Source organism: Leptodactylus fuscus, chromosome 5 (genome assembly GCF_031893055.1).
Source record: "Leptodactylus fuscus isolate aLepFus1 chromosome 5, aLepFus1.hap2, whole genome shotgun sequence".
Taxonomy (NCBI): domain Eukaryota; kingdom Metazoa; phylum Chordata; class Amphibia; order Anura; family Leptodactylidae; genus Leptodactylus; species Leptodactylus fuscus.
This window is the reverse complement of record NC_134269.1, coordinates 190,146,984-190,165,322: the sequence shown is the minus strand read 5'-3', so window position 1 is coordinate 190,165,322 and position 18,339 is coordinate 190,146,984. Positions and strand designations below refer to the sequence as shown.

Sequence of the window (18,339 nt, the reverse complement as noted above, 5' to 3'; positions counted from 1 at the left end):
ATACTGCTCTACCTAGGTTGCTGAGGCTCAAGAGATGGACTACTCATTGTAAGCTGGTATTAGAACAGATCTTCAGACAGTCCACCATCATCCATGAATGCTTATCCATTCAGGTCTGCTATTAGTAATCCACCACTTAGTAGCTTGACCTGTTCTGAAGGAACTTCTGATGCAACAGAAAAATATGCTAGTTTTATTAAATTCTCCATAAAAATATTTCTATGCTTACAAAATTATGTTCCAAACTAGTGAACAAGTAAAAATAGACCTATTACCTAAGACTACCTTCAGGTGGTGGTATGTGTCACTCGAGCATCATCCCTGCCGACTATTCATAGAGCTGTGATGACTAGAACCCTGGATCATAGTTTCTTTAGCCTCGGCCAAGTGGGTATCTTTTTCTAAATAATGATCGTCATCTTCAATCCTTCAGAAATTTGTCATTTTTCTTTATGAAATCACAATTTTTCATCGGGTGATGACCCATCTGTGAATGGTTACATCATCGATAATTTGCCATAGTCATTAGTGTCATTACACCAAATCTTAACCTTCATAGGGGATGATATGAACCACAACGTCATGGTGGAGGAGACTAGAAGGTGACAATATCCTAAGGAATGCATAGAGTTTCGTTGTCACTCACGACTAGCACGGATCTCACTTTGAGATATCTCAGGGTAGAAGTTTGCATAAAGTTGACTGTACACATTAGATGAACATTAACCCAACCTGCCAATTTTAGGGGTAAGAGGGAATATTCAGCAGTTAGTATTCTTGACCCCTGATAGCCCCAAAAACTACGTTGGATATTGTTGAAAGGTCTACCTTGATGAGCGACATCATTTCCTTTGCTTTTTATCTCCTAGTTTGCCGTCTAATGGGTTATCGGGTCTAAAATGTCTAGTCAGAGGATCTGATCTTCCATGGGTCATCTATGCACTGTCTACCTAATGTGTCCAAGGGTTATGCGCCCTCTATACCAGTCAAGTTGGAATTCAGCGGTTACGCAACATCAAGCTCTTTGCGCGGCCCTTTCCATAATGCCCATAAACTTTAACAGAGCATAGCCACTTCTTCTTTCAAACCTATGGACATTAGTGGCCAAAAACCAATGAATGGGCATCACTAGACCCATATTCTCCCCATAGATGAGAGCCATAGTGAAGGGGGCCAGTATCAGACCACTCCCACCAGAGTACCAGAGGATCCTTCAGTGGGGCCATACTCTAACACAATAATGGTCCAGCAGAAGACACCCAAATTTGAAGAGTACTTTGGTCTTGGAAGGTTGTTCCCCCATACTGGTGTGCCCAAGAAACCTCACTTGACTTTATCCATCCTATAGCTCTCCTTTAGTGTTCCCTGAGCAGGTTGCCTAGCAACATCCTGACTTCCTGTCTCGGTGACCACCATATCAGTAGATATAGCTCCCGGAAACAACAATAGTCATTACATAGGCCTGCCATTTTTACGTCACTTTCAGCAACTTCAAGACAAAACTCCAAAAAAAATAAACATGTAAAGGAGCGGGCAGATATAAACCATTGGCGCAGCTATGGGGGCATTCCTGCCTCACAAAAATTCTTTCAGCTTTCTTAGTAACATTTATTTACCTAGAAAAGCTAGGGGGCAGACATGGCAAATGACGAGAATTATCACCCAGCTTTCTCAGTCTTCAGAACGGCAAATCCCCTACTCTGAAATTGCTGACTAAGTAGATTTGCTGCGGTCCGGTGGCGCTTGCTGACAACTCGCAAGCGGCCATATTGGTGCTTCCCCAGTGAAACAATTTAACTAAATAAAGACTGAATAAAAACTGACTCAAATTAAATTTTGGGGTCATTTTTGTGTAATTTTTTTGGCAGAGAAATTAGCTGAACCAGGTGTAATATCTGAGGAAGAAGCTCTGTCATTCCTGTGATAATATATTCTGTTCCAGGTTATATCACACATGTTATAACAGGTCCATTATATCACCGAATACTTCAGAGGATCGTCTCCAAAGACACAGCAGAGCGGGCTGAGAGAAGATGGAGACTCCGGGGTCTCTACATAGATCCAGAAAGGCCTCTTTTTTGGGGAGCCTCCTGGATATTCCTGAAGAGTTGGCTTCAGAAATAATTTACGGGTAAATTCACAAAAGAACGAATAATCTGCTATGAAATTGCTAAATCTTTTTCTGCAAATTTTATCCCCGTATATTTAAATAAAAAATGTCCACATAGCCCAAAATTTTTGTAGTAAAAAATATGACCGGTCCCTAAAAACATAAGCCCATGTATCACTACATCTGCAGAGAAATAAAAAAGTTCTGGCCTCTGAATGAGACAAAAAATGAAAAACTTCCTTCGAACCTAAACAATAAAATAGAAGAAGTCAAAGGGAGCTCTGAAAAATTATAGGCTGATTTTAGGCTTGAGATCCAAGGTGACCTGTGCCGGACAACATTTTAGTTCTATGGTGTCACATTGCGATATGTGACATCCTGCAGTGCGACGGTCATAGGAAATCCAGGTTTGTTAAATTTTGATCGTACAGACAACTTTTTGCATGCAACTTTATGGGATTTGTGTGATATTGTCACAGCCAAATCACACAACCGTAAGTCACCCACAAGGCGTACAATTGTTTTGGACATCTGTGTGACTTTTTGTCAAGCAATACTCCGTAAAATGCAGCGCCAACCCCTTGTATGGCAAATTTTTTTTTTAACTTTTGGACATGTTACCCTCGCCAATGGTCATTGATAAAGTCCGTGACCCTTTAATGTGACTTTAGTGTTTTACGCCGCTCGGCACAAGTCACCCCTTTCTGGCTTTGGTGTAAAGTTCGCTGTATACCACAACACCGTGCACAGGGAAATGCATTGTCCTGGACCTGCTCCAAGTGTGCACATAATGTGATATGTGATCTACACAGCTGAGCCGCACCCCACCCCTCCCTAATCCTGGAGGGTCTGTGTCCTGTGCACCTCTGCTACGCTCCCCCCTTCCCCCTCCCCTCCTGCACACGGCCCAACCCTAAACCTAAGGGACACTAAAACCTCCCCTCAGTTATCTGAGGAATCCCAGGCTGGGAATACAAGGAGGGAGGCGTCATGTCAGTCACTAAGTGAGGAAGCTGTGTGTGTGGAGGTGTGCACTGGGGCTGAGTGTCCACCGCTGGGATCTAGAACGTGTTTACAGGTGGCCACAGTAGCCAACACATTCAGAATGGCAGTCCTCGCTTCCCCCGGCGCTGAGCAGGGGTACATCAAGACCGTCCTAAGCAAGGATCACTTCATGGACCTGGACAGCTCCAGCCTGGCACTGCCCTCAGAGGATAAGCTGGCCTTCAGCCGCCAGGACCTGGAGAAAGCCATGAGGATCCAGCACCAAGTCCAGCTCACCATGGCGAGGAAGACAACCAAGAAGAGCTTGGCTAATGGTGAGTTAGACTCCGTAACCATCTGCTTGTCGTAACCATCTGCCCGTCGTAACCATCTGCCCACCTGTGCCTGCCTAAAGCTGCCCATATATGGTACCATAAGCAAATGGGATAATTGATAGACAAAAATAGATATTGTAACCTCCGAGAGAAGGTGGAGGCGCAGAAGGCTGCACACTTTTTTATATGGACCCCAAAAACTAGAAGTTGCTCCTTATGTATTTGGTCCCTTTAAATCTGTGTTGAGGTCCATCTAAACCTGCCCATCTATGGGGAACTAGAAGACAACAAAAGGTTTTGTAACCTCTGAAGACAGATTAAGATTCAGTCTATGGCCCCAAGTTGCTCCTTATGTGTTCGATTCCTTTAAATGTGTTGATGCCCATCGGTGCCTGCCTAAAGCTGCCCATATACTGGGAGTTGTAGGACAACTTGAAGTGCTGCCATCTCCAAGTTCAGGTGGAGGCACAGAAAGCTGTCCACTTTGCAGATTTTGTACTAGACCCCAAAACCAGTCCCTGTTAAATCTAGGTTATTTTGCAGTGTTCATTTTGAAGCCTACAAGGACCTGTTGTCCTTCCTCTCTAGTCAGGCATCCAAAAAAACAACGTGTGGAGATGTTGATGGCAGTGACTTGTCAAAACTGGAGATAAAATGTTATCTAAACTATGAAGACACCTCGAGCATTATTGGGGGAGGTGGGGATGGGTGCTTACAAAGTAAAGGTTAAAAAAGCAAAAATATAGTCAACAAATATAAAGCGCAACAAGTTTGTTTTCAGATTTTCCAGTTTACTTAAGGGACATCTTCCTCTTTCTACTTGGAAACAATCAACAAGTAGGCTAGCTACCCATCAAAGAAGTTTTTGACTGCTTTTTGCAGCAGTTATGTAATACCCAGTTTGATCAAGAACATAAATAAAACCCAATAAAAATTAGCTGAAAATCACAGTCATAAATAGGTACAACATTAGAGTAGCAGATCCACATTGTTGATGGTTTCCGTTCCCCTCAAAATATTCATTCCGATTCATTCCGGCAGTAAATTTTTTGTAATAAAGTCTAGGCTTAGCAACTACCTACCAATCCTTGAAGGGGTTTTCCATCTCAGCAACACTAGAATAAGGGATAAGTTGGAAATGGTAGGGGCCTCATGTACAGGGTATGGACAAGAGGGGCGCTGTGCAGGACCGTCACCGATCATGAGAATGGGGGTGTTTTGGTCCAGGTGGTCAGACAGGTACGCCTCTGCTCCCTGCTCCACTCCATTTAATGGGAATGATGGAGATATCCAATAAATGAATGGAGTAGTGCATGTCCATCACCATTCCAATCACATGATCAGTCTCAGCCAGTGATTGGCTGACCATTTCTGCATTTTCCTGTGTGTCAAAATGGGTCCAGGATGTGGGGCTTGTTAAACCCATGAATTTTGGACGGTCTGGCTGACCATCTAATGGCGGCCGTGTTTCTACGACAGACGATGTTAAGGGAAAGAAGGATAAGACATGTTGAATTTGAACATGTCCGATCCTTCACTCTCGGGGAAGATAAGCTAGCTGTCTATGGGGGGGGGGGTTATAGCTGTCTATAGGGGATTATAGCTGTCTATGGGGGGTTATGGCTGTCTAGGGGAGGGTTATAGCCGTCTATGGGGGGGTGGGGTTATAGCCGTCTATGGGGGGGTTATCGCCGTCTATGGGGGGTTATAGCTGTCTATGGGGGGCTATAGCTGTCTATGGGGGGGCTATAGCTGTCTATGGGGGGGGTTATAGCTGTCTATGGAGGGGGTTGTAGCTGTCTATTGGGGGTTATAGCTGTCTATGGGGTTATAGCTGTGAGCTGAATAAACTACAGCTAGCTAAAGCTTGAGGAGCATTAGTTGTAACTAGCGATGGGACATACACAAGCGCAATGTTTAACGGATTAACCTTCCATTAGGTGAGTAGTGGGTGTAAGTGACTCCCAGTAATTTCCACCCCCACCTCCTGACCTCACGGCGTTTACGGCTTTCCGGCTCGCACATAAAATGTTTCTAAAAAGAATCCGTAATAAACCTATAATAACCAGTAACAAGCCAGTAATGAAAGCCGCACCATGTTGTCATCTTATTATTTGAATTCCAACAGGAATAGAATGCCAGACTGTCAGTAAAGACTGACACCCATGAAGGCAGAGGTTGCAGTTGGATAATGTAGGCTTCTTGGTGTGTGGAGAGCTAGGTAACGACCCCTGCGGACACCGTAATGGCTGGTGTTAGTGGATGTCTGTTGGAAGTTGCTATAACAATGAAATTACTTTTATTTCTTGTTATTTTGCAAAAATGTGGTCCTTGTCTGCAGGTGGGGCCCAGGGGTAGCCGCACATTCCTAGGACTGAGTCCTGCATTCTTGTCTTGACCTCTCGGCCCCAGCTTTGCCATTCCACAGTGCATTATACATCATACTGGTAGGGGGAGATAAGGATGTCCTGAGTGATGGAGCAGGGGCCACTATGGGGTTCTGGCTCTGGATTGGCCGTACTGGCCGTTGACTAGATAAGGGGCTTTAGGGGAATGTTAAGAACCTTTCCCAAAATAAAATGCACCTCTTTTGGTTTTCGTCACCTTCAGCCGGCAGATAAGATGATGGGTTTGGCTAACACCTCTGCAGAAATCAGTGGATGGCAATGACATTACAGCACAGAGTATTTCAGGATACCAGGGTACTGATTTTGTGACATAATGAGCACAGTGCCATATGTAACATGGTGCCAGAACGAGGAGAGAGGCAAGGCAGAGATCTCAGCTTCAGGGCCACATAGAGGAAGGAGCAAGGTACACAGCAGCACAGAGCATTTCAGAAGCGGAGTGTGACAGTCTTTTAAGGGCATTGCCCTGTCCACTTGTGTTAATGTTAGTGAACGAATGGCTGAATGTGATAGGGACAGCATCGTGACATTGAAACATATACCGGTACATACAGTGGTAGGGTCAAGTTCTAAAGCTGCACAGAGGATTTCAGGAGATGATTGTTTTAATTTCGTAGATGGTAGTGACCTCTCCATATGTGGTCATGTTGTTAAAAACAGGGGTAGTGGATACAAGTCAGAGACACTAGTTTATATAGTGGAGGCAGAAGGATCCACAGCAGCACAGAGGATTTCAGAAGTTTTTCTTGCTGTTGGCAAGGACAGGGGAAGTAGATGTTGGCAAAGATGGGGGTAGTAGATGCGAGTGACAGAGGGTTTCATTAAATAGGGTGGGGGGAGAAAGGTCCACAGCGGCACAGAGGATTTCAGGGGACACGTGCACTGTTCTTGTAGGAAGCAGTGACCTGTCTATTCATGTGATGATGTTGGTAATGACTGGGCTGCGTGTGATAAGGATGGTGGAGACAAGTCACACGCTGAGAATTACATAGTGGCACAGAGGATTTCATGCTCTGATTGTGCCGATCTTGCGGGGCACTCTGAGCTGTTTTGTATGACTCATACAGTATTTTAGACAGTCTGCTGTGACCATTCAGGAGCCCTCAATACCAGCACATTCTTATAGAATGAGGGATGTGCTGACATCGGCAGAAAACTGCGCTATCTGCACAGACTCCTAAGAATCACGCTGTGTCTGAATCATTACTTATTCCAGGATAATGTCTTGCGCAAACTGGAAGAAAAACTCCCCAAACCCTAAATACTCCAGAAACAAACCCCATCCTCTGTGCTGCTGCTTAGTTCTTCCTCCATGCTTTACACTGCAGCATGGAGTCAATAGACGTTTCCTGAGGTAAATGAAGGCATAATAAGATACAACCCCATTATATGGTGACAATGGGGCCCTAGCACTGGTTTTACTGGATTTAAACTGGGGGAAACTAGAGGGGGACATGAAACTGGGGTAGCAGGAGGGAGACATTAAACTATGGGGGTAGTTGGAGGGGGCAATAAATTAATAGCAACTGGAACGGGACATTACACTAGGAGCAACTAGAGCAGGGCATTAAACTCAGGCAGCTGGAAGGGGACATTAAGCCGTAGGGGTAGCTGGAGGGAGACATTAAAGTGGGGCAACTAGAGGCAGACAGGTCCCCCTCCAACTACTCGCACAGTTTAATGTCCCCCCTCCAGTTATCCCCTGATTAATGTCCCTCCTAATATCCCCCCTGTTTAAGTGCCCCCCTTCATCTGCCCCCAGTCTAATTGCTCCCTTCATCTGCCCCCAGTTTCATATACCCCTCCATCTCTGCCCCAGTTTCATTTTCATGCCCCCCTATATCTGCTACAATTTAATGTTCTCCCTCCATCTTTGCCCCAGTTTCATGTCCCATCTGCCCCCCTTTCATCCTCCCCTAGTTTCATCTGTCCCCTTCATCATGCTCCCCCTCAATTTGTCCTCAAAGTTTAACAAAAAAACACTGATACTCACCTCTCCTCGCTCCTCTGTCGCTCTGTCTGCAGTCATAGAGTGTTCTTGGAGCTGTAGGCGCGATGTGAGTGATGTCATCACATTGCGCCTACAGCTCCCAAGGCTGAAGCACAGCCATGAAGCAGGACACAGATGAGTTAAAACCAGGACATACCTCCCGCTGACCGGGACAGCTGGTCACAACGTCCTGCAGAATCCGAGACGGTTGGCAGGGATGCCATAGGCAAAGTCGAGCATTTTTAAGATGGGATGGATATTTCCTATTGTTGCCTGTGGAGAGAATCTGTACCAAAGGCAGCCACTTATCTCCCCTCTTTCACTGAATCAGCTGACAACTTCCTAGTGTTTTTACAAAAACTACTTGTTCTGTCTAAGACTCGAAAGTGAATGTCAATATGACCCTATTGTTATAAAACACCTGCCCTCGAACTTGATGTGCCGCAGCTCCTTGGGAAGTATTTGCACTGTCTGCCGTCTGAGTAGATTGCCTTGTTAAGTGCATGTAGGTTATAGTTTATGTGTGTACAGGGTCAGAGTGACGAGGCTTCCAAACGGAGAGAAGCAATGGAGCTAAAGTGAGGGCACACCTCACCCCATGAAGCACATGGCACCATATGGGCTGACCCTGACACTTGTAATCACTTAGCGCCAGCACATTAGATTCTATTATCTGTTGTAGGGCAGTATTCACTGGCAAACCCTCTGTGCAATATCCAATCGATAAGTCAGAGACTATAGAGAAGCCATTCGGCACCTTGGGTGTGGAGAAGACTAGATGGACTATCAGGATCGATCATATACTCTAGTAGGAGTGACCTTACACTTGATGGTTCCCCAATTTGCAGTCCCACTTTAGTATGGTGCACTGCCATACAGGGTACAAATAACTGTACTATACAGTGTGGTGCCCTAATAAAGGCTAAATAACAGTTCCATATAGTTGCCTAAATAACACCGTTATACAGTACGACTACTGTAATCAGAGACAGGAATAGGCTTTGCCAACTCACCCAGAATGTCCAGGAGGGTCCCAAAAGAAGGGGTGACCCCCTGGAGCCCCAGAAGAGTGAGCAAATCTCCAAGGTCCACTCTGTATTATTTTGGATATTATATGGGCAGGTTACCCCTGTAATTCAAAGCTTCAAGATCTGACTACACACAGACTTTATTTGTAGTCTGTTACCACAGAGACGACACAAGACTTAATGCTGTATAGTCAAACGGTAGTTTTGGTTTTTTTACTACAGCTATTTCAAAAGTTCCTTTTGTTAAAAAGTAATGCTGGTCTTCACGCCCTTTACGCTCATAGTTTCACGCTGTGCCTTTGTGTGCACGGTGGTACAGTTACCAGCCTGATCAGACAAGCCCATCCCGTAGCGGCATGGCCCTCAGCAAAGTAGGCGGTAATTTATTAGGAGTGATACATTCCTCGCCGTGCCTTCATCTATTATAACTGTCACATGACTGCTCAGGTATTAAAGCGTGCTTTGAACCAGGCAGTCAGATTGAAGGTAAACTTGAAGACACACCCAAAACTTCTGCGTATATTCACAGCGGGCTCGTACGATGGCTTGCAGCGAGAGGAAGTGACTCTGTGTCTGAGGCTGAGATACATTGTTCTTCCAGGTCCGCGCCACACATTTGTATAGTATTTGAATTTTATATCTATTTATGTACAAAGTAAATATTGAATTGGGTGTCACGTTACCGGTGGTGGAAACGCAACCTGCCACAATCTTATGTACTATTCCACATCTCACTATCTTCCTAGGGATACTATGTCTCCTTAAATACTGTAGATTATACAAGCCCTACTAAGGATTCTGAGAGAAATAATATCCAATTCAGTTCTCATCAGTAGAAAAAAAAAGAAAACTTGCTCTAGCCCCACCTATTGGAAGGTAGCTCCCTATGGATCAAGAAACCTAGTGGCTTGAACTGGGATTAAAGCCAAGCCAGAATATTTCCTCTAAAAGGAAGAGAGACTCATACTCATACTTCTCGAGACTTCTCACCTAACCAGCCAACACTTAGCTTTGAACTGATGAGAGGCAATAACCCCAAAACAGCTGTTTGTGGATGGGTCTTTCTCCCTTTTGGAGGAGATAGTCTGACTTGGCTTTAATGAGGACCCTTTACCACCTGAACCAACTCCAACTCTTTTCATCCTTCAACAGATACTGCTCCACTGATTCAGGCACACTTGGATTTTTTTTTCTCTAGCCCTCACTAATACCAAGTAATCACTTCTGTTATGTTAATCAAAAATCATACACTCTGCAAACAGGTGGGCGGTCCCTAGCTGGACCAGAAAGACAGGGACCACCCACCTGACAGCAGAAGGCATAATTGAGCTGAAAGTAAAAGTAATGATTGCTCAGGAATGGTGGGGACTAGAGAAAAGAATCCATTGAAGCAGCGCCTATTGAAGGATGCAAAGAGTTGGAGTTGGTAGAGGTAGTGAAAGGTCCTTCTTAATCCCAGATCATGCCACTAGGTTTCTGAAATGTCAAAATTTGTTCTGTAGGGAGCTACCTTTGAAAAGTTGGTGCTAGAGGAAGTTCTCCTTTGTCCACCAAGGAGGACTTATTTATATATTCTTCTCCTAGGACCCTTAGCAGGACCTGTATAAGTCCCAAAAAGGTGTCCTGAAAAAGGCAATGGCTTGGCTTTAACCACAGATCATGCCACTAGGTTTCTTGAAAAAGAGGCATTTAACTATAGGGAGTTACCTTCCAAAAATTGGTGTTAGAGCAAGTTTTCTTTTTTTTTTTTTATCCATGGTGGAAATGTGATAGCTGATCTAGTGCCAACTTCTAGAAGGTAGCTCCCTATAGATCAATGACTGGTTTTCCAGAAACCTAGTAGCATGATATGTGAGGATTTATTTGGACCCAAGAGGACTTATTTGCATATTAATTTCCCTTTATAATATTTGATACTAGACCATGTCATGTGAAATTGCGAAAGTGTAGACGTGGGGCCAATATGGTGGTAGGATGGTCCTCAGCAGTCTCATACTCCATTGGGGCTCCCATAGTGTCTGAGCTTTCCCACACACAGATACAAGAAGAGACTCTATACTTCATTGCTTAGTCAAGATGTTTGTATTGGCAAGGCAGGCCGAAAAATTCAGCAGGAGGCCTGAGGGGTTGCTTTACCAAGAACTAGCAAATCATCCGGTAGTAGTAAAATTTTATTTAAAATTTTTTTATATTCTATCACTGAAGACCTCACCGCATGTTGCCGCGGCAGTAAATCAGTTTACAGTAACAAATGTCACATATACAAAGAAGCTTCTAAGAATTTATGTGAAGTCACGGCCGATGTGGCCTAGATATTCACAGCATGGGGTCACTGAAACTCTTTGAAGCGTAAGATACAGCAATATTAACGTCTCATTTTTTAGTTCCCTGTGGTGCAATGGGCAAGGGAACAAAACCGTGCCCCTTTATGGTGCCAGTAATTGCCCCTCAGGGTGCCTCCCACCTACCTACATGAACTTTTGGATATTTTTCAACTTTTTTGTTAAGCTCTGAAAAGGTTATGGATGTCTGTGGTATGGGGTATTATTGTTGGGCTTGCCTTTCCACTACTCCAGGAGTGAAATAGATATCTCACGGATACTGGTCGGCACATATTGTTAAAGACATGTTATGTAAATTTCCACATACATACTAAATATATAAATAATGGTGTCCCACAATGCCCAATTAATAGCCATGTAATAAGTAGAAATGAGTGAGTGACATAACATTCACACAATAGGACCATGTGGCTTCATGTATAATAGTGCCATACAGTACCCATAGTAGTACCACAGAAGTATCTCCAGATAATATTGCCATACAGCGCTAATATAATAGAGGCACATACTGGCACAGGTTCTTATGACCAAATAGGAAAGAGAATAGGCTAGACACACTGACTCTATGACCTTATAACATAGGAGTCGTTTCTGTGTACATACATCCGTGGGAGAGTTGACACTAAGGGTGCCCATACATGGTCCAATATCTTACGTAGAAAGAAAGGATTGAACATGTTAAATTCCAATAATATTCAATATACTATGTCATTACTATGTCATCGAGGAAGAGCCTGCCCAGGACACATTCATAGACATAGATGGTTGGCAAATCCCATCAAAATTGCCAAGATCTGCATTGACCTAATATGAGTGGCCACCACAAAGGTTCCCGGACACACTACAACAAAAGCTATGGGAACCTTTTAGGCTTAATATTTTTTCTTGAAGACAGGCACGCCAGAGACATTAGGCAGCTCCTCATGGTTGGCCAAATTGAGTACTCATGATAATAGAGCCTGTGTTGGCCGACATCCATCTAATGTCCATTGCAGCTTTAGTTATACTTGTCCCCTATCTTCTCAGTCATTCACTGGCTATGGATAAGGAGCATTAACAGCTCCATGAGTAAACACAATCCAGTAGATGAGAGTCTGTAGATAACCAGACATCCAGATTACAAGATTTACTTGTCCATGTATGGTCTGAAGGCCAAGAGGTCAAATGTGTACTAAAAATTACAAAATCATTGTTTTCAACAATGGAGTGCGGACACTATCAGTCTGTATATGGGAGGGAGCACTACCCTTGTTTGCTCCCAAAGGCTGCAGTTCAGAGAGGACCCTCACCAAAGACATCTATATTAATCAACACTTCACAAGTCTCTGAATAAAGCTGATGCAATATATAATACTGAGAGCCTGAGGGGGCAGAACATGACACAGAGATTCCTAAAGAGTAGACGTCAAGTATCGTTTCTTCAGGCCTTGCCCTAGACATAACAAAGTGACAGTTTTGCCCTAATGGCTCCTTTATATTGCTTTTCTATGATAGGACTCATCAGCCTGAAAATACCTTTCTTCCTCTGATGGTGGTACCATCCTTCCATGCTCCTAATGACAGTATCATCCATAAAGTGCTCCCTATAACAGTATCATGAATACCACTACACAGTTATCTCCATTAAAATGCCATATACACAGTTCCCCCATAACAATACCAGCCACATAGTGTCCCCATGACAGTGTCATACACACAGTGCTCCATATGACAATACCAACCACACAGTGCCCCATGACAGTATCAGGAACACACTTACGTTTACTTTTCAGCTGGACCATGCCTTTGGTAATAAGCTAAGCATGGGGGGGGGTCTCCCAAATCCTGGAACCCCAATGTGTTGCCTTTAGCACCTTCATTTTATGATGTGACCTTCTAATACATATGTGGGCGAAGTTCTCCTAAGTGGAAGTTGACCTTGACAGGGGTACCAAACATTTCCTTTTGTGCTAGAAAAGAGAGATCGTGGTGGCATCAACCAGCAAAAAGAAGTCAATAGTTTCTTCCATTCCTCTGGTGTCCTGCTTTCGAGAAGTACTAAAACTATATGTCACAAGGCGTTCCTGCTGATACCTAACAATTATAGCTATAGACCAGCCATAGTCAGAATACTTGAGCAAAGAAACTGTATGCTGAAAGACAGTCATTCTCACCCTATACAAAGTACAGGGGGGTATAATACATTGTATAGGGGTAGTTCAAAGATCTATAGGATTTGCTCCACTGGTTGTTTTGTCTATCACAAGATACATTTTACAGATCATCATCACCTTCTCCAAATCCCTAGACCATGAGTAACCTTCTGGATAAGATTGAGATATTGGAGAACTTGTATTGACATGGCCCATAACTATAGGTTTACCAGCATATCTTATCTGGGAGCCCCCACAACCCATTTGTATGATAATTGGCCTATGTCAACATTAACATATGTCAAGAGGTCTTCAGTCCTCACCTTGGCAGGCAATCAAAATCACATTTCTTTAGCCTCTTTCCCCACTCTCCATGGCCATGGATGTCTCTACCACCCAAAAGTTTGTATGTAAAGAGTATGTCCACGTTCAAAAATCTCCTTAAGTGGGTCCTCACACGTGTGTTTCAATCCATGGTGGAATCTGGCACCAGGTGTCACCACACAAGAAAGTAGGCATTACGTTGGGTCAGAGCAAATAAAAGTTCATCCTGTCCAAAAGGTTAAGTAGTTTTGTAAATATGACATGATAGATAAATCTAATATCGATGGCTACTGTGGGTGGACTTAGCCTACTGGAAGACCAAGAGAATCCAGGTTCTGACAAGATAACCACAGCAAATCCCCATGGGGCTCCTCAACATTATTTTCTATGGTGAGCCCAAAGTTACACATTCCTTCAATGATGGTGACCTTAAAAGGATCTTTTACTGTGATCAACCTGGATCCTTCCATTTTTGTTCAAAAGAGCTTATTTTATAATGTAGATCATAATAGGAACATATTCCTTTGGTTCTTCCCATAAATGCCCTAATTTGCACTAATCTTAAGACAGTGTTCAAAAAATTGTATCTAGTGTTAAACTTTTAGGATTGTTTTCTCTTGACCTGCTTGACAGTTCCCACTGGAAACCATTGGTGGCCACCAAGTCAAGTTGACTCCTAGAGTTGAAGAGGTTGTTGCTTTGTGCCTTGGATAAAACAAATATGGTGAATATTCTCCAGGCACATCAATTGAGTGAGCCCAAAGTTTTCCTCCCAACAGATTAGATAGAGTGGGTCGATGGTGGACCTCCATGGAAGTGGAGTCCTTAGTGGAGATAGACAGATCTGAAAAGACTCTTTATGGGTTAATTTTGTTATGTTTGTGTTTTGTTATGATCCTTCAGTAAAATACGTCCAGACTTGAAAAATTACTTTTCTAATCTGGCTCCCGGTTTTGAGGCTTTTTAGGTTTTTTTGATGTGTCACAAGATTAACAAAACAGATTTATAGCTCTGCTACGTCAGCAAAACAGTCATTCATGAGATTGAAGATATCTGGGTTGTCTGTGGGAATTATTTGAGGTATGAGATGCAGCTAGGTTTATAAGGCCCATAAGGACAAGTAATCCAGTCTAAAGCTGGCCCACACCTCATTCAGCCGGCAGCCATTTCTTCTGCCCTCCTTCATACACATGCACACTGGGCTTGGTGAATAAACCTTTGTACTCAATGGAAAGAAGGGAACAAGCTGTCGTCAGTCTCTCCTTTCAAAATTCTTGAATTGGAGATGTTGAAAAAGAGGAAAAATGGGGCAGCACCAAAGAGACATCAATGGCGGAAAAAATAGTGCAGCCTTTTTTTAGAGGGTGTGTCTAGTTTAAAAAGCTCCATAAAAAAAAAAGTTAGGATGCTATACACATTGTGGCTGAGCTGCGGTAACTACATGCGAATTATCTGTAATTGTCCGGCTTTGTTCATACTTCTCAGGAAACCACGGCAATTAACACAATCCATACGTACTTGGCCGCAACATGTACGGATATCTTAGAGTTATTCTACAAAGAGCATGCCCAACATCCTTAGAATATTATCGTAGAATATATTGTAGTCCTAAACTCACTGAAAAGTGACATCCTTCCCCCTTCCTCCCCATTATTAACTAAGATTTTTTTTTTTTTTTACTATGGTCTTTCTTATAACCCAGACAAGCCAGTTTTCTATGGTAGAAATATCTGGTAAATGAATTACTCATTCTGGACTATAAGATTGCCAACACCTATCGTTTATGTTTGTTGTCATGAGATGTGTTGTGGAGAAAGAAGGATACCACCCATATATACTACATTGGAGTCTCTGATGGAGGCGATTATAGGTAACTCCCAATCTCTGATCAGATCCGGGAGCAGCAAGTAAAGAATGTGGAGGTGTAAACAGCTGCCACTCTTTTTTGTCCGACAGCTATTTCCCCAGACCCCACCATACACGTGTGCTCTCAACACAGACACTTCTTCTTCCAGACACATATCAGATAGTTGGGAGAGCAAAGTATGACCATTAAAAATGGACTCACTGACGTCCTAGTTTCAGTCATGTAAAATACATGTCCAATTTGTTAATGGACATTAAAAAAACGAATATGTAAAAATGCTCATTGACTTTCAGTGTTCTAAAAATGGACCTTAGACACGCGCTTTTTTCTACTGTGCGTGAGGCCTAAACTCTTTCCACCCCCCATGGCCATGGGGAGCTTATCTCAATCTGACATGTATAACCTCCTTTAATTCATCAGGCTAAGAGGTGTAGCTATAGGAGGTATCGGCAGCAGTCACTATTGGGCTCTAGACTCTGAAGGGGTCGCAATGGTCCCTCTGCCACATAAAATAAACCACTATTCTAAATGGCACAAAGTAGGTAGTGGCCCCATTACAGATTCTGCACAAGATCAAGTTATGCCCCAGGCCAAGCTTAGTCAAATTTACGCCAGGCTCACATTAGCAATCGGCCTTCCTGAAAACTACCCTGTTTAAAAAGCAGTGACCCGCGGTTTCCAAACGAAAAATGTGCAGAGAAAAGTCCTCTTCACGTTTTTTAAGCAGGTCGGAAGACGGAAACCTTGAATTTATAGCAAGTGCTAATGTGAACCTAACCTTAGTAATATGGCCGTGACTTTATCCCCTTCTGTCACCTCCATGTAACTAGATCTATAGAACTGAACAAGGGGCATCTAGAAAGTTTTTTCACTATTATGTTGGCGCTGTTGTTATTTTGATAAGAACTTTCACAGAACTATAAAGTAATGTTGTTTTATTTTGGGGGGGCTGAGATTATGCCATAATAATAAATAAGCAGATACCTGATCATGGGTCAGATTCTGACTCCTTTATAAGTGGCTGACAGCCATTGTAAGTCAAATGTGGAACAATTCATCAAATTCATTAAAAAATTGTGTCTGAAGACTTAACACCATTCTTAGTTTTTAGTGTCCCCAAACCTCTATATCCTATCGCTACTCTCCACTGGTACTATAGTCAAAAAATGAAGATCCCCGATGTCTACTGAGGAACTATAGCTCATGCGCATGTTCCACAGTGAAGGCAAAGTGAGTACACCCCGCTTCATTGTGCATGCTCAGTACAATAAGAGGCGCATGAAGTGGCATGTACTGACCTTGGTTTCATTGTGTGCAGTGCGCATGCGCCGGAGACCAGAGATCTTCAACCTTTGACAGCTGTTTAGCATATTGTTGGCAGCCTGACAAGTGTACAAAAATTTTGCTGCTTTTTTTGGGATAAACAAAGCCAACTAATAGGTGTAAAGTTAGACCACACAATGTAATGATGCCAGGGTTTATTATTAAGATAGCGCATGTTTAGGCGGCTCAGTCTAACTATTAGAATATTAGTAAATCATCCCCAGTGCATTCTGAGAGTCAGTCTATAGTGAACTTTGTATACAGCATGTTATTTTCATAAGAACTTCCACAGAACTGTAAATCACTACAGGTTTATGGCAACCTACTATAAAACCACTATAAATAAGCGTACACTAGTGTCTCGTGCCCCAGATCAACCAATTAGCAAGCATGTGCCAGCATTAGAACATGGGGATCAAGCGGGTGCGCTGGCTAAGACAGAATGTGATGAGGCATACGCTGGGTATTTTTTTTACATATATTTATAATATTAGGTTTATTATATTTTATATTGACTATATATATATATACACACACAATTTGGATTCATAATAATTATAAGGACTGAACAGAAAAATCCATGATATTTTGGGAACACCTCTATAATGGCCCCTTATTATTGTTATAGTATTTACAATGAAGCCGCTCTAGTATTACGTAGTAGTGATTTGTGTCACACTCATTTCCTGCTCCTTTTATTATATAATAATAAGCTTACGTAATAGCCGAGGATAACACTTATCCAGTCACCTGAAACCCTGACTGGTAAATTAATGGATATTGTGACAAAGATGTCTGAGACGTGGTGGAACCGGCTGCCTATGATACACGTCTGTAACACGCTAAGACTTACAGGAGATTGCTGTGTGATAGTAAATCCCTGTACAAATATCCGTATCATGCTATATTACACTTATATAAACTTCAGCCTATAACTTCCATCAATAACTTTCACTGAATCGTGTTTCCAATTCTGTGCTTATTCACAGCTGCCGTGGTTAGCGAAAGTTGTTTTTTTCCTGAGGAAATTGTGTGTGGGCGATCGAGGTCCTGACTCCTGAGTTTATTACAGGACAAATGCAGTCAGAATGAGTGTTAAAGGGATTTTCTGGCTTCATATAAATATATGTACAAGAATATAACCACAATAATAGTGCCCTACCTCTTATCTACAAGAATATAATTACTATAATACTGCTCCTATGTACAAGAATATAACTACTATAATACTACTCCTATGTACAAGAATATAACTACTATAATACTACTCTTATGTTAAAGAATATAATTATTATAATACTGCTCTTATGTACAAGAATATAACTACTATAATACTGCCTCCTATGTACAAGAATATAACTACTATAATACTACTCCTATGTACAAGAATATAACTACTATAATACTGCTCCTATGTACAAGAATATAACTACTATAATACTGCTCCGATGTACAAGAATATAACTACTATAATACTGCTCTTATGTACAAGAATA

The 18,339-nt window shown here is 42.6% G+C and overlaps 1 protein-coding gene across 1 annotated transcript in view; it reads left to right on the top strand.

Moving 5' to 3' along the window:
• Positions 1–3,020: 3,020 nt before the first annotated feature.
• The window catches only part of PKP2 (plakophilin 2), a 35,608-nt gene continuing 20,289 nt past the window's right edge, over positions 3,021–18,339 (top strand). The window contains exon 1 of the mRNA XM_075274858.1: positions 3,021–3,429. Within this exon, the coding sequence (XP_075130959.1) occupies positions 3,216–3,429 (214 nt within the window). The 5' untranslated portion in view covers positions 3,021–3,215. The remainder of the gene's footprint in view (positions 3,430–18,339) is intronic.